At 34.4% G+C, this 15010-nt stretch overlaps 1 protein-coding gene across 6 annotated transcripts in view; it reads left to right on the top strand.

Annotated features, from left to right (window-relative positions):
• CCDC141 (coiled-coil domain containing 141) overlaps positions 1-15010 on the top strand; it is a 194770-nt gene that overhangs the window by 41173 nt on the left and 138587 nt on the right. For 4 of the 6 annotated variants that reach the window (XM_038584981.1, XM_038584980.1, XM_038584983.1 and 1 more), the window contains exon 3: positions 11295-11486. The exons of 1 other annotated variant lie outside the window; for it this stretch is intronic. In XM_038584981.1, coding sequence (XP_038440909.1) covers positions 11295-11486 — 192 coding nt within the window. Of the gene's footprint in view, positions 1-1845; positions 1939-11294; positions 11487-15010 lie in introns of all 6 variants that reach the window. One more of the 6 variants, XM_038584985.1, reaches the window with a different exon arrangement.

Genomic DNA, 15010 nt, shown 5'->3' with positions numbered 1-15010 from the left:
CAAATGAAATGAGAATTGTTGGAATTAGCTCAGCCCAATATTATTTATAATAGTTAAAAATGGAGACCAGAATTAATATCTGTAAGAGGGGAATACTTCAATAAATTATAGCCTTATTGATGGGATAATAAACATCCACCGCAAATAACATTTCTACAAAATATTGAAAAAGAAAGTATTCATAATATGATATTAAGCAGAAAAAAATATATATAGCTGCAGTACCAGAGATCAGCAAGCTTTCTGGTAAAGGGTCAGACCGTAAATATTTTAAGCTTTGTGGGTCATATTACTTTGTGAGTTGCAACTATTCAGACTCTGCTATTGTAGTGTGAAAGCAGCCATAGACAATCCATAAACAAATGGATTTTGTTCCAATAAATATGGTTGTGTCCCAATAAAAATTTATGGAAGCTGAAATTTAAAAATTTTGTATAATTTCCATATATCATGACATGGTATTTTTGATATTTTGTTTTGAAACCACTTAACATAGATGTAAAATGTAAAACAATGTAAAAACAATTATTAGCTTGTAGATCATACAAAAATAGATTTCAGCCTGGGTTTGGACTGCGGGCCACAGTTTGCTGATTTATACCATATGATTATAATAATGTGTGTGTGTGTGTGTGTGTGTGTGTGTGTGTGTGTAAAGCCATATGAATATTAATGGTAGTTCTCTCTGGAGTAAGATTATAAGTAATTTATGTTTTTTATTTTTTGTATTTTTCCCATTTTAGTATGAAAAGATTTTCATAATCAGAAATAAAAAATAATTTGCTATAATAATTGTTATAATAGTGGAAAGCACTTTCTTTAAAAACACTTTATTCATTCATTCATTCATTCATTTATTTATTTTAGAGACAGTGAGAGCAGGAGTGGGGGGAAGGGCAGAAGGAGAGAGTTAGAGAGGGAGAAGCAGACTCTGGGTTGAGCACAAGCTCAATTTCACAACCCTGAAATCATGACCAGAACCAAGACCAAGAATCAGATGCTTAACTAACTGAGCCACCCAGGTGTTCCAGTGGGAAGCACTTTAAAGGGGCAAATACAAGGTGCCTGGATGGCTCACTTGGTTGAGCAACCAACTCTTGATTTCAGCTGGGGTCATGGGATCGAACCCAGGATCTGCTTATCCTTCTCCCTCTGCTCCTCCCCCTACTTACTCTCTGTTTCAAATAAATAAATAAAATATTTAAAAATACATACATACATACATTCATACCCATGGAGGTTGGAGGTGAGGGAAAGCTTTCTGAAAAGAGTCAACCCCCAACATCTATCATGTCTTGAAGGATGATGAAGAACTACTCAGGCATAGTTGAATCACAGGAGGGGCGGAAAAAGTGGAGGCAGGAAGGAAGAGCATTCTAGGGTGAAACATGAAGGTTAGTCCATGTGAGAATGGAGAATCCATTGGAGAATCAGGGAGCCACAGAAAGTTTACATTTAAAATTAGACAAAGAAGGTAGACTTTTAAAAGAGAGACAAAGCATGGAGGGAAAATCTGAGTGCAGTAGTAACCAATGGAAGAAAAAAAGATTTAGGAATTGTGTAACAGCATTAATCATAAAAAAGTAAACAAGGATTGTTGACATTGACAAATGTGAGGTCATTGTGGAACTATACAAGAATATTTCAGTAAGGTATTAGGGATGGAAGTCATTCAGAGGGCTGGAGAGCAGTGTGGGAGAATGAGCAGAAACAAGATTAAACAGAGAATCAAGTACTGAAGGTCTTACATACCATGCTTACACTTTGAATTTTATCTTAAAATCAATTGGAAGCCACTGAAAACTTCATGAGTTGCTGAGTGACATGATCATATTTCTGATATAGAAAAATCTGCATGGTCTCGGAACAGAGAATGGATTGGCTAAGAGTGAACCTGGAGACAGAAGGACAAGCTGAGAGGCTATTGTACAAACTCAGGTGAGAAGTGATGAGAGGCCGAGCAGAGGTGAGGGATAGAAGTAGAGGGAGGGGAAGATTGAATGATTTGTAGGAGGTTGACTCAATAGGCCTTTGGAACTGAAGGACATATGGGGGAGAGAAGAGTAAGTAACAGATGTCTTCCTATTTTCTGCTCCTGAAAGCCAGGTGAGTAGGAGATTTGGTGGAGAAAATGACATGATCAGTTTCATATTTTTTTTAAAGTGCCCCTGGCTGACACGATGTGGACAAAATTGATTTGTTACTCATTTTTTTCAATTAAGATATAGTTGACATATAATATTACATTAGTTTCAGGTGTATAATATAGTGATTTGCCAATTATATACATTATGAAATGCTCACCGTGAGAAGTATAGTTACCATGTGTCACCACATAAAGTTATTACAATATTATTGACTATATTCTCTATCCTGTACTTTGCATCCCTGTGGCTTATTCATTTTATGGCCGGAAGTTTGTACCTCTTAATTCTTATCATTTATTTTGCCCATCCCTCCACCTGTTTCCCCTCTGGCAACCACTAATTTGTTCTCTGTATTTATGAGTCTGTTTCTCTTTTGTTTTTAACTCATTTGTTTTGTTTTTCTTTTTAGATTCTACATATAAGTGAAATCATATGGTATTGTCTTTCTCTATCTGACTTACTTCACTTAGCATAATACCGTCTAAGTCCATCCATGTATCCATGTTGCTGTGAATGATGAGATTTCATTCATTTTTTTTCTGAGTAATATTCCATTGTGTATATATACCACATCTTTATCTATTCATCTATCTGTGGACATTTAGGTTGCTTCCATATCTTAGCTATTGTAAATAAGGCTGCAGTAAACATAGGGGTGCATATATCTTTTCAAATTAGTGTTTTAATTTTTCTCAGGTAAATACCAAGAAGTAGAATTACTAGATCATATGGTATTTCCATTTTTAGTTTCTTGAGGAACCTCCATACTGTTTTCCATAGTGGCTACACCAATTTACATTCTCACCAGTAGTGCATGAGAGTTCCCTTTCCTCTGTATCCTCACCAACACGTTGTTTCTTGTCTTCTTGATAGTAGCCATTCTGACTGCTGTGAGGTGATATCTTACTGTGGTGTTGATTCGCATTTCTCTGATGAAAGATGATGTTGAGCATATTTTCACATGTCTGTTGGCCATCTGTATGTCTTCTTTGGAAAAATGTCGAAGAAGGACAAACATTATATGGTCTCATTCATTTGGGGAATATAAATAATAGTGAAAGGGAATAGAGGGGAAGGGAGAAGAAATGGGTAGGAAATATCAGAAAGGGAGACAGAACATGAAGACTCCTAACTCTGGGAAACGAACTAGGGGTGGTGGAAGGGGGTGGGGGTGAATGGGTGACAGGCACTGAGGGGGGCACTTGATGGGATGAGCACTGGGTGTTATTCTGTATGTTGGCAAATTGAACACCAATAAAAAATAAATTTATTATTAAAAAAATGCAAAAAAATAAAAATAAAATAAAATAAATAGATAAGTCATAAAAAAAGAAAAATATCTATTCGAGTCCTCTGCCCATTTTTTAATTGGATTATTTATATTTTTGGTATTGAGTTGTTTGAACCCTTTCTATATTTTGGATATTAACCTCAGATATATCATTTGTAAATATTTTCTCTATTCAGTAGGTTGCCTTTTCACTCATTTTTCAGTTGTAGATGTTTTGAGTCTGAGGTAGTTGTTGGTATTTGGGTGAAGATTTTCAGTACAGTTGAAAAATCAGGGACAATAAATTATATAAACAGTGGTTGTATTTATAAGAGCTTATGCATTCATTTGCTCAAAGGTATTTTTTTTTAAAGATTTTATTTATTCATGACAGGCAGAGAGAGAGAGAGAGAGAGAGAGAGGCAGAGACACAGGCAGAGGGAGAAGCAGGCTCCATGTACCGGGAGCCCGACGTGGGATTCGATCCCGGGTCTCCAGGATCGCGCCCTGGGCCAAAGGCAGGCGCCAAACCGTTGCGCCACCCAGGGATCCCTATTTGCTCAAAGGTATTGAGCAACAATTCTTACTCTTTCTTTTCTACCTTGCACCCAAGGATTATATGGAGACACAATCTAATCAAAGCTTGTGGCTCATTGTGATAGTCCATCCAAACTTTGGGATCACTTTCCTTTTGCCCACAGGATTGCATCTAAATTTCTGGAAGAAGTTAAGTATAATTTGAAAAAGTTACACAAATGATTGATATAATCTCCCCAGCTCAGTCCTGATATCTACTTGTTGACTGAAAAGAAAAGAGTAAAAACCATGGTCTCCTGAAACACCTAGACATTTAAAATTAGACAAAGAAGGTACACTTTTAAAAGAGAGACAAAGCATGGAGGGAAAATCTGAGTGCAGTAGTAACCAATGGAAGAAAAAAAGATTTAGGAATTGTGTAACAGCATTAATCACAAAAAAGTAAACAAGGATTGTTGACATTGACAAATGTGAGGTCATTGTGGAACTATACAAGAATATTTCAGTAAGGTATTAGGGATGGAAGTCATTCAGAGGTGAGTTGAGAAGTGGATGGGTATTAAGAAAAAGCTGGAGTATCAAAGAAAAGAAAACACAATCATAACTAGATGTCCTCTCCCCAATCTTTCATATCTGTTACCACAGTTTGTATGACTTGATTAAGAGATACTTGGAAAATTCTTGCTGAATGGCTGAGAGCATGGGTAAGTGAATACATTCTTGAATAACTTCAGGTTCCATTAGGTATTATCTTCTCTGAACCATAAGAGTCATTGAGAGTATTATTGTATTGTAGTTGAACAAGTGACAGTTTGGTTTTAGCTTTAATGGAGAATAAAGAGCACTCTTTCCAGTCAAGTGAAATACTTTCTACAGCTGTCTGTTGACTAAGGATGTTATAAGTGCTTTAGGGATAATGTATAAATCTTTAAACTATAAAGCACTATATAAATATAATTATTTATATTGCAATACTATTACTGCATTGATAAAAAAAAAAAGGGCATGCCAAAATGAGTTTTCTCCCATTTATTTTAGGTGCATTATCAGATACTGATTTATCTTTTTACCTCACAGTTTTTGATAGTGTTCAACATTTCTCTCTTTAGACAAGAAGTCCATCTATAGCCAGTAGCAACTGAGGGAGGCATTGTGAAGAGATGGTGTGAAGGTGGGAGCAGCACTGGGCTTACTTAGAGTTCAAAATTATATCCTGAAGGTGCTTGGGTTTAACTTCTACAGTATATATAAATCCTATGTAATTTTTGCAGGTCTAAAGAAGAAGTGAGAGATGTAGAAGACCTGCAGGATGTTGACAGGGGTTTTTCCACAGTTGGAAAGCTGGGAGTTGTGCATTCTAGGGAATCAGGAGACAAATCAATTTTGGTCCAGTCTAAGAAGACTTATTAATATAACGATGCAAGGGTTTGCTCCAAAAGTAACAGAGAACTGCTGCCCTAGCATGGTTGCTGTGTTGCAATTTTGCTAGAGGGGCTTCCTAATCTTGGTATTAGATTGGAACAACTGGCCTCTGAACTCTCCTCTAACAGCCTGTGAAATAAGGTGAATCATTTTCAGGAGAAAGTGATCTCTCCTACACATTCCACCACAACATTTATTGGGCTCCCACTATGTGTAGGGCGTTCAGTGTTTCCTGGCATGGTTTCTATTTGGTGGAACAATACTTCATCAAACTGCTCCCCACGATACAAACACATTGTGACAACTAAAGATGCTTCAACATATTTTTAAACACTCCTTTGGGGCATTTTGGTTGGAAACCAATAATAGGTGCTGGAGTTTTATTTTTTTTATTTATAAATTTATTTTTATTGGTGTTCAATTTGCTAGGTGCTGGAGTTTTCAATATGACCACACGTAGTTCTCTTGTATCTCCTTTACAGACTTGAAATCATTCTGATTAGCATGCACAGTTTATTAGTTCTCTCCATTAGCATATTACTTGGATTTGTGTTTCAGGCTACCTAACTGATATGCTGCTTTTCTTATGGAGAAGAGAGATGAAAGAGGTAGTCTCTGTAGAGGCTCAGCAACCCATGTAAAATATAGAACAGTATTTCCTGAGTGCTGGTAGCAAATGAGATAGCACCAGATTCAGAAGGGAGGGCTGGCTAATAGGATGTCATGTACATGGGCAACCGTGGAAAGCTGGAGAACACTAAAAGAATCATGTGGCCTTCCTGGCCTTCCTAACACCTTCAGTGCAGAAGAAGACAGAGACCTAAGTGCTAAACATCAAACACCTAGATAGTGGATTTTTGGCTTTGGATTCAGATCATTCCCCATTTCAGGAATCTCACAGAAATATGCTTCAACCCATCTTTTTCTTGATATTTTAAGTTGGTTGAGAAATATCCCTGTTCCATAAATCCTGCCTATTCCATTCTGTCCGGGTCCCTCTCTCTTCTCCAGTATTTCGGATGGTGTTTGGTTGTCCGTGGGGAGCATTGAACTATACCTGGCCTCTGATCCCAGCACCCTAAAAGCATTCTAAATTCCAAGGGAATTTGGAGCAGATAGTTTTCTGTCAATCCTTAAAGCAGAAAGTCTATGGGCTTTTTTGGAGAAAATCCCAAGTATGACTTGGGACCAAATTAAACCCAGAGGGTTCTGCAGGAATGTTCTGGCCTTGGGATTGCAATGAATAGAACATTTTTGTGGTTCACACTGGAGGTCATGGGAGAGTCTAAAGGAAATATTGGAAGCCAGAATTGTAGTCCTTCAAACTGCTTGTCCCCAAAACCTCTGTATCACTGATTTATGAAGTATCACTTCAGTGGGAAAAGAATGGTATTGAGAAACTATTCTTTATGTGATTAACAAGGCTAATCACAACAAACCACCTCTGAAGACAACCCTTTTAGACATAGAGATAGCCAACTTTCAGATTTAGCTTATCACCTTTCTGTCAAACTTGAGAAATATCCCTGAAAGGTTGTGTTCTCTTGCTTTGCTCTAGAATGAATTCATTGCACATTTCTTATTCTCCCCTAAATCTCTGCCTTGGAATAATCAAGTTTTCCTACTTTCAGTTCTTAGTACAGTCTCTCATCCGATGAAGTATCTTAGAATTTAAAATTCCTAATATATCTTTCTTCTCCTTAGATACTCTTGAGCTAACACCCATTATAAGTAGAAATTAAGACCAAGTCATTCCATTGTAATGACAAAAAGTATAAAATGAAAAAATATGCACAATACAAAACTAACTGGCCTGCAAGATAATCTAAGACTTGTCACACAAGAGGAAAATGCCCAGATACTGTGCTTTCCAATAGCTAGATAAGAATGTATACACAGTTGATCTAATTCTTCTGACAATTTAGAAAAGCCTTTATCTGGTTTAGCCTAAACACCAAAGAGATCAGAGCTGGCACATATTCAGTGCATGCCTCTGAAAAGTTCATTGGCACGTTCATCCCAATCTGCCTGAGACTTTGAGGTAACTATGACATTATCAGGCACTGGGCTAGATTTTTTCCTTTTTTGCATAATGAATTCTATTTTCCTTCTTCATTAAGCATGAGGAAACGTTGGATGTATAATGTAAGATTTTACGTTTGTAAAATACAAAGAGTTTACCTTTGTGACTGTATCTGGCAATACTAGGGTACAAACAACCTCCCAGTAGCAGTGGCTCAGAGTAACACATTTTATTTTTATTCATATTACATTTTGCCTAAGTGGTAATTACAGTTCAGTTTTGCATGTCTTCTTTATTTTAAGGTCCAGGGTGTAGGAACATTCCCATCTATGAAAAGAGAAATGATGGAGTCACTCGGTTCTAAAACTTCTGCTTGGGAGTGGAACACAAAACTCCTGTTCACATTTCATTAGTCTAAGCAAATCACATGAACAAGTCTGATGTTAGGAGGCATGAGAATATAATCCTTACAGGGAGAAACAGCAAGTAACTGGGAACAATAATACAATTAAAGTATATAATGTGTCTTAGGGTATAATTTGAAAGAGTAGAAAAGGGAAGAGCTACTCTAGAATTCTAACTGGAGATAATTCAAGTCCCCTATTCCCAGTAAAACAATGGCATGGCTTTTCTTCTTTTCTTTTTTTTTTCAGAATAGTTCTATTTTATGTAATTGCAAAAATGAACACCTCATTTCTCCAATGACAAAAATAACATTCTCATAAAAATTTAAAAACTCACAAGATGGCATAAATAAGAAAGCAAAATTCATTAGAAAACATCTGGGTAAATACCTAGCAAAATGAAAAAATATATTGAAACAAAAACTTACACATAAATATATATAAATATTCATAATAGAACTATGCATTGTAGCTTAAAATTGGAAACATCTAAATGTCAGCAGGCAACTAGATAAATTATGGTATATTCATTCATTGGGATACTACTCCATACTGAAAAGAATATATGCAAGAGCATGAATGAATCTCAAAAACCTTATAGTGACTGAAAGAAGCCAGATAGGAAAACCACATGCTGTGTGGTTTCATTTATATGAAACTCCAGAAAAGGCAAATCTAATCTAAGGCAGTAAGTCTATCAGTGGCATCCTGAGACATGAAGTCAGCAGGGTTGATTAATAATGTTGAGGTATTTTTCATTAATTGTTAAGTTAGAAGAGTCCTTTATATATTCTGCATAATTGACCCTTTTAGAGAAATTATTTTCAAATGTTTTCTGCCATTCTATAAGTTTTCTTTCCACTTCTTTGATAATGTCCTTGATACTTAAAAGTTCTTAATTTTGAAGCAGTCCAATTTCTCTGTTTTTTTTTTTGTTGTTGTTGTCGCTTTTGCTTCCAGTGTCATAACTAACAAAGCATTGCTAAATTCAAGATGATGAAGATTTACCTGTTTTTTTCTCAGAATTTTAGAGGTTTAGCTTTTACATTTAAATCATTGATCCACTTTTAGATGGTGTAGTTAAGGGTTCAATTTCATTCTTATAATTGTGGATATCTGGTAGTTCTAGTACTATTTTGTATGTGTGTACCAGTACTATTTGTTGAAGAAACTGTTTTTATTTCATTGAATGGTCTTGGCACCACTGTTGAACATCAATTGGCCATAAATGTATGGGTGTATTTCTGAATTCTCAAGTCTAATCCATTTATTTATATGTACATCCTATGACAGTACAACAGTGTTTTGATTACTGTCACTTTGTAGTAAGTTTTGAATTTGAAAATGTGAGTCCTTCAACTTTGTTCTCCTTTTTAAAGATTGTTTTGGTTATTGGGATCCCCTTACAATTCCATATGAATTTGGATTTCTGAAAAAAAAAAAAGGCTGTTGAATTTTTGATAGTGATTACACTGAATCTATAGATAGCTTTGAGTAGTATTGCCATTTTAATAACATTAAGTCTTCTAATCCATGAATGTATCTTAGGTTATTAAACATAATAGCCTCATTATTATTTTTTCTCAAAACAACCTATAATAGTAGGTTTTTAAAAAAATTTTTTTAATTTTATTTTTTGTATATTTTTTATTGGAGTTCGATTTGCCAACATATAGTATAATACCCAGTGCTCATCCCATCAAGTGTGCCCCTCAGTGCCCGTCACCTAGTCACCCCATCCTCCCACACACCTCCCTTCCACTACCCCTTGTTCTTTCCCCAGAGTTAGGAGTCTCTTGTGGTTTGTCACCCTCTCTGATATTTCCCACTCATTTTCTCTCCTTTCCCCTATAGTCCCTTTCACTATTTATTATATTCCCTGAATGAATGAAACCATATAATGTTTGTCCTTCTCTGATTGATTTACTTCACTCAGTATAATGCCCTCCAGTTCTATCCACGTCGAAGTGAATGGCGGTATTTGTTGTTTCTAATGGCTGAGGAATATTCCATTGTATATATAGACCACAGCTTCTTTATCCATTCATAATAGTAGTTTTTATTCTCCATTTGATCTAAGAATTATTCTTTAAAGTGTTATCTTAAGATTTCTAAGAGATTTATTGCTTGGACTTTTTTTTACCTATTCCATTGGGACTAGGTATATCTACTTTAAATATTTTGATGCCATAAATATAAAGATTTGTGAGTACCTTTAGATTGTACTATTTATAAAAATAAAATGCCATTTAAAATCTCCATTTCTTGTTTACACTTCTAATTTATCTGTCATTAATGTTGTCAGTCCTTTTATTTTGTCTGTCTTTGCCTGATATATCTCATCTTTTTATTTTCAAATGTTATATCTTTAGATATGTCTCTAGCAAACATAAATTAATTGACTTTTGGGGATCCCTGGGTGGCGCAGCAGTTTGGCGCCTGCCTTTGGCCCAGGGCATGATCCTGGATCGAATCCCACGTCGGGCTCTCGGTGCATGGGGCCTGCTTCTCCCTCTGCCTATGTCTCTACCTCCCTCTCTCTCTCTGTGTGACTATCATAAATAAATTAAAAAAAAATTAAAAACAATTAATTGACTTTTTTTTTAAACCTAACCTGTTAATGTTTTTTCTTTTAATTAAGAAAGATAATGCATCCACTTTCTTGGTGTTAATTGATATTTAATCATATTCCTATCATTATGTTTTGTTTCTTTTGTTTGTATCCTGAGAAATATTCTTTTTATATCTTTTGTTTTCTTTATTTTTGTTTGCAAAAACAAGAGATTTTACTTCCCTTTTCTGCTGATATTCTAGAATTTATTCATATTATTTTTAGTCTATTATATTTTTAAAACCTTTCCCATTATTTTGGTGCCAACTTTAAGAATGAAACAGAATCTATGAGATTCTCCTCTTATCCCTAAATGAAACAATGATGTAAGCACAATTATCTTCCATATTTCGTTCAATCTGTATTACCAGTTATAGACATTCTAATTTTTACATTATAAACATCCTCTTTCAAGAACCTATTTTTAACATTTACATTAAGCTCCACAAGCATATTAACAATAATAATTATTTAGAATAAACTAAGTTTTACTGGGTTCATTTCTCATATTTTTTTTTCTTTATCACTCTCTTTGGGATGTGTCCCAGTTAGTTTTCTTTTTCTTTATTTTTTTTTTTCAAATGTGAGGTCAACATAATATTCTGGACCTCTGGGAATGTAAATGTGTGCCTTTGATAAGTTTCTACAATGTTTGAACAATGTTTAAATATGAATGCCTTAAGCCTGGCCATGCTTTCTAGCTTATCACAATTTCCATTGCTCCCTTCGGTCTGCTTGATTTATCTGCCTGCATTGCAGTTTTTGTTTATAAATTCTTTCTAAACCTTCTTAGACCACATACAGTTTAAAATATCCAAATGTTTAAAATATGATTCCAGGTTCTTACATTGAGTGACACTCTTTTCTTTCCTGCACTTAGGCTTTGGAAGATCAGGTATGGGAACTCTTGCAGGAAGCAGACAAGACAGCTGAAGAGAACAAGGATCAGAGTCAGGTCTATGATGCCATGGCCAACACTTTGGGTGAAGCATGGGCAGCCCTTGTCTCCATGCTTGAAAGAAGAAGGGAGCTCCTCAGGTTGACCTCTGAATTTTTTGAAAATGCGTTGGAGGTTTGTGTTTTAAAAAACTACCTTCACATCAGAGAAAATAGCACTCCTGAAAATGTTTTATTTCCACAAATTGACATTGCAATCAGTTTTAAAAATGGCAGAGCGACCAAGTTATATACAATACATTTAATTTTTGATTGCCAAAACATAAAACGGTTAATGCTTTAAATGTAGCCCTTCAAAAAAAAAAACAAAAACCCTAAAGGGGCACCTGTGTGGCTCAGTTGGTTAAGCATCTGCCTTTCACTCAAGTCATGATCCTGGGTTCCTGGGATCAAACCTGGCGTTGGTGTCAGGCTCCCAGATCAGTGGGGAGTCTTCTTCTCCCTATGCCCTCTCTTTCCTTGTGCTTTCTCTCAAATAAATAAATAAATAAATAAATAAATAAATAAATAAATAAAATCTTTAAAAAAACCCCTCAGTACAGCTAGTTAAAATTAAGTAAAATATTAAGTAAAAATAGAAACTTATCCCTAAGTCACTATGATTTATTACTTTCTTTAGAAGATGGTAATACAATTACTAAATCAAATAATTACCCCCGATTTTAGTATAATTAGGAAATGTTGGTCTAAAGCGTTCTTGTTGACTAAAAGATGGAGGATAGAATTTCTTCTGCTATTTATGAAAAGGCAATTGCAGAATATTCCATAGAATATTTGACTTATAAGCATAGCACTTTACAGAATACTTTGCTAAGGCATTAACTGGATTCATGGTTTGAACTCATTAAAAATTTAAGGAAAGGAAAGTCCTGGACCTAAGAAGGTCATTTCTTCCTGTGACTTTTCCTGAATTCTGAGATTTTTTTTTTTTTTTTTTTTGCAGTTCCCAATTTCAAAATGCAAGACTCAGAGAACATTATCAAAAGAGCTGTTGTATTTGGTGTAAGACAGTTATTGGAAATTTCACTTTTAACTTCTGTCAAGTGGCAGTACATTCATTTTGATGTCAGAGCACTGCTTCATTATGATAAAGCACTAGCTTTGAAAAATATGACATTTCCAAACTCAAAATTCAGGTCTTAAATCCAAAATAACAAAGGAAGGAAGATTAGTAATAGAACATAAAAATTGGGGTAGACAATCTCATGCATCATGAACTCCTTTAAAAGTAAAAAGAAGTAGCAAAAATCGTGTTGTAGCTTTTAAGTTTTGTTTTCCACAGTTTGAATACAGAAGTTCAGTTACAATTCATTTTACAGATCATCTTGGGAAAAAGCTTCACGCGTAGTTTTCTTTCCTGAACACAAACTAGGTGAAATGTACCTACAGGGTCATATTGTAGATACATCTGATTCATTCCATCTTAGTACGTTGGTTACAGATGTCAACTGCCCTTGAAATTCAACTCATTTGAGCACAGGAAATTATCTTTCTTAAAACATTAGGCCCAACATTTGTTTCCCATGGCATAGTAACATTAATGCTAGCTGATGGGAAGTTATTTCCAGATATTACATGAAGAAAAAGGGAATACTAAGTCTAATAATAATAATAATAATAACAACAATAATAATAGTATTGTATGAATAATAATACTAATAATACTAATTATACATAATACTAATCATACTAATAATCCAGCCTCTGATTTTTAGTGAAAAGATACTGTTTCTTATATTATCCTCCTTCCAATATTGTGGGTCACTTAGTACTAACCTGAAGGCAAACTCCTACATAATCTTTCCTGCCTCTTGTATTGCCAAAACTTGTATTGCTGATTTTAAAAAAATATATGAGAATAGGGTCTTTACAGAGTATCCCACTATTACTACTCCTATCCTGTGCAAGGTGCAAAAAGAAAAGTGAGCAAAAGGATATATCCATAAAGTAAAAGTTAACAGAAGTTTAAGGAAAACTTTTGAGGAAAAGCATTATTTGCTTATTTAATTTCAAATAACATTTGAAATATAGGTATAAGTTACACAGTGACTCTAAAACATTTTGTAATGTTCTACAGAGAAAAACCAAATTACCCTCTAGGGTTGGTTTTATATGTTTGTTTGTCTTGAAACTTCTCTTTAAAAAACATCCTTAAAATAAGCTATTAGAAATGGAATGAATTAGAGATGTAAATGATGTGTGGGAAGGATCCCCTTATTGAACTATGATGCATGCAGTTCCATTAAAATGTGAAATGACTTCTTATTGCATGGTTAATAATTATTACAGGACTGTTTCAGATTCACACACTTAACCATCAGATTATTCAAACACCATGCTGTCAGTAACTGGTATCCACCAGATTGTTCTAACATGATGGTGAAGCCTCCTCCAAGTTTCCAAAGGCGACATGCTCATTAGTCTCTCTTTCACCATTCCATGCCATCTATAACTGGATTTTATGAGGCTATTGAAATAATCAAAGTATAGTAGATCTTATTAATTGAATAGTTACATAAAAATATTAAAGATCATTAAATTCATAGACGGTAGTTTGGAAAAAACTTGAAAAAAAGACAAGCATGTGATAAGCTTTTGTGTCTTTCTCATCAATACTTTACCTTTTTGAGTTTATTAAATACCTGATACAAAGGTAAACATATTGATTAAACTATTCCTATAAACTATAATAATTCCTTTTGAATCTGAATGCTAGAACAAAGCTGCCATTGTCTAGCTACACTACTACTATGCCATTATCATCAATGTACTGTACTGGTAGAACCAAATATTATACCCTTTTCTAAAATTTGTTTCTAAATTTCCCAGAGAATTTTAATATCACTTCAAATGCCTCCCTCCCCTTCATATTTCCTCCAAGGAGAAACAGAGAAATGGGTCATACTCCTCACCACTTAGAATGTTATTGCTTCTTCTGCTTCTTCTTCTTCTTTCTTTTTTTTTTTTTGAAGCAGAGAAATTTTCCATTTTTCATTCTTGCTTTATCTAATCTCACTTTTATTTATATAAAGAATGCATAAGATCATTGATAAAAATGCAAACAAAATTACAAATGGTAGATTCAAAAGGTAAAAGTTCACTGGCCCCTATTCTTAATCTCATTTCTTCTCATAAGGTAATCCTTTGGTGTTATCTCTTCAGATCACTTTCTGTACAAAAATATATTTTTTTGTTTTGTATAAGAAAGGGGATTAAACATTACTTCTTAGCCTTTTTGTTAAGATCAAGTGTAGAAATGGGGTTAGACTTGTGTTATTTTAGAAGTTATATTTTTTGGTTCTAAGTCTAATCACAGAGGAAAATGTTAACTGTATTTCAACTTTCCTTCTAAGTGGGTTCTTAAGTAATATTTACTTATAATTACATAGGTTACTGGTTAACCAAACTTTTATTATTATTATTTTATTATTATTTATTGTTGTTTTTTGTGAACTTTTTGGTTATTCTTTGACAAACTGCTTTACATGTTGGAAGTGGCTGCTTTATTCCATAGACACAATAATTTTAGTTGAAGATTTCAATAGACACTTACCAATAAACAAGTTAAATTATTTCAGCATATATGACATATTTCCAAGTATAAAAAAGAAATACAAAGGAAGGAAAAGAAAGTTCTTT

Source organism: Canis lupus, chromosome 36 (genome assembly GCF_011100685.1).
Source record: "Canis lupus familiaris isolate Mischka breed German Shepherd chromosome 36, alternate assembly UU_Cfam_GSD_1.0, whole genome shotgun sequence".
NCBI lineage: Eukaryota > Metazoa > Chordata > Mammalia > Carnivora > Canidae > Canis > Canis lupus.
Note: the sequence above shows the minus strand (reverse complement) of the source record. Positions and strands in the feature narration are given on the sequence as shown.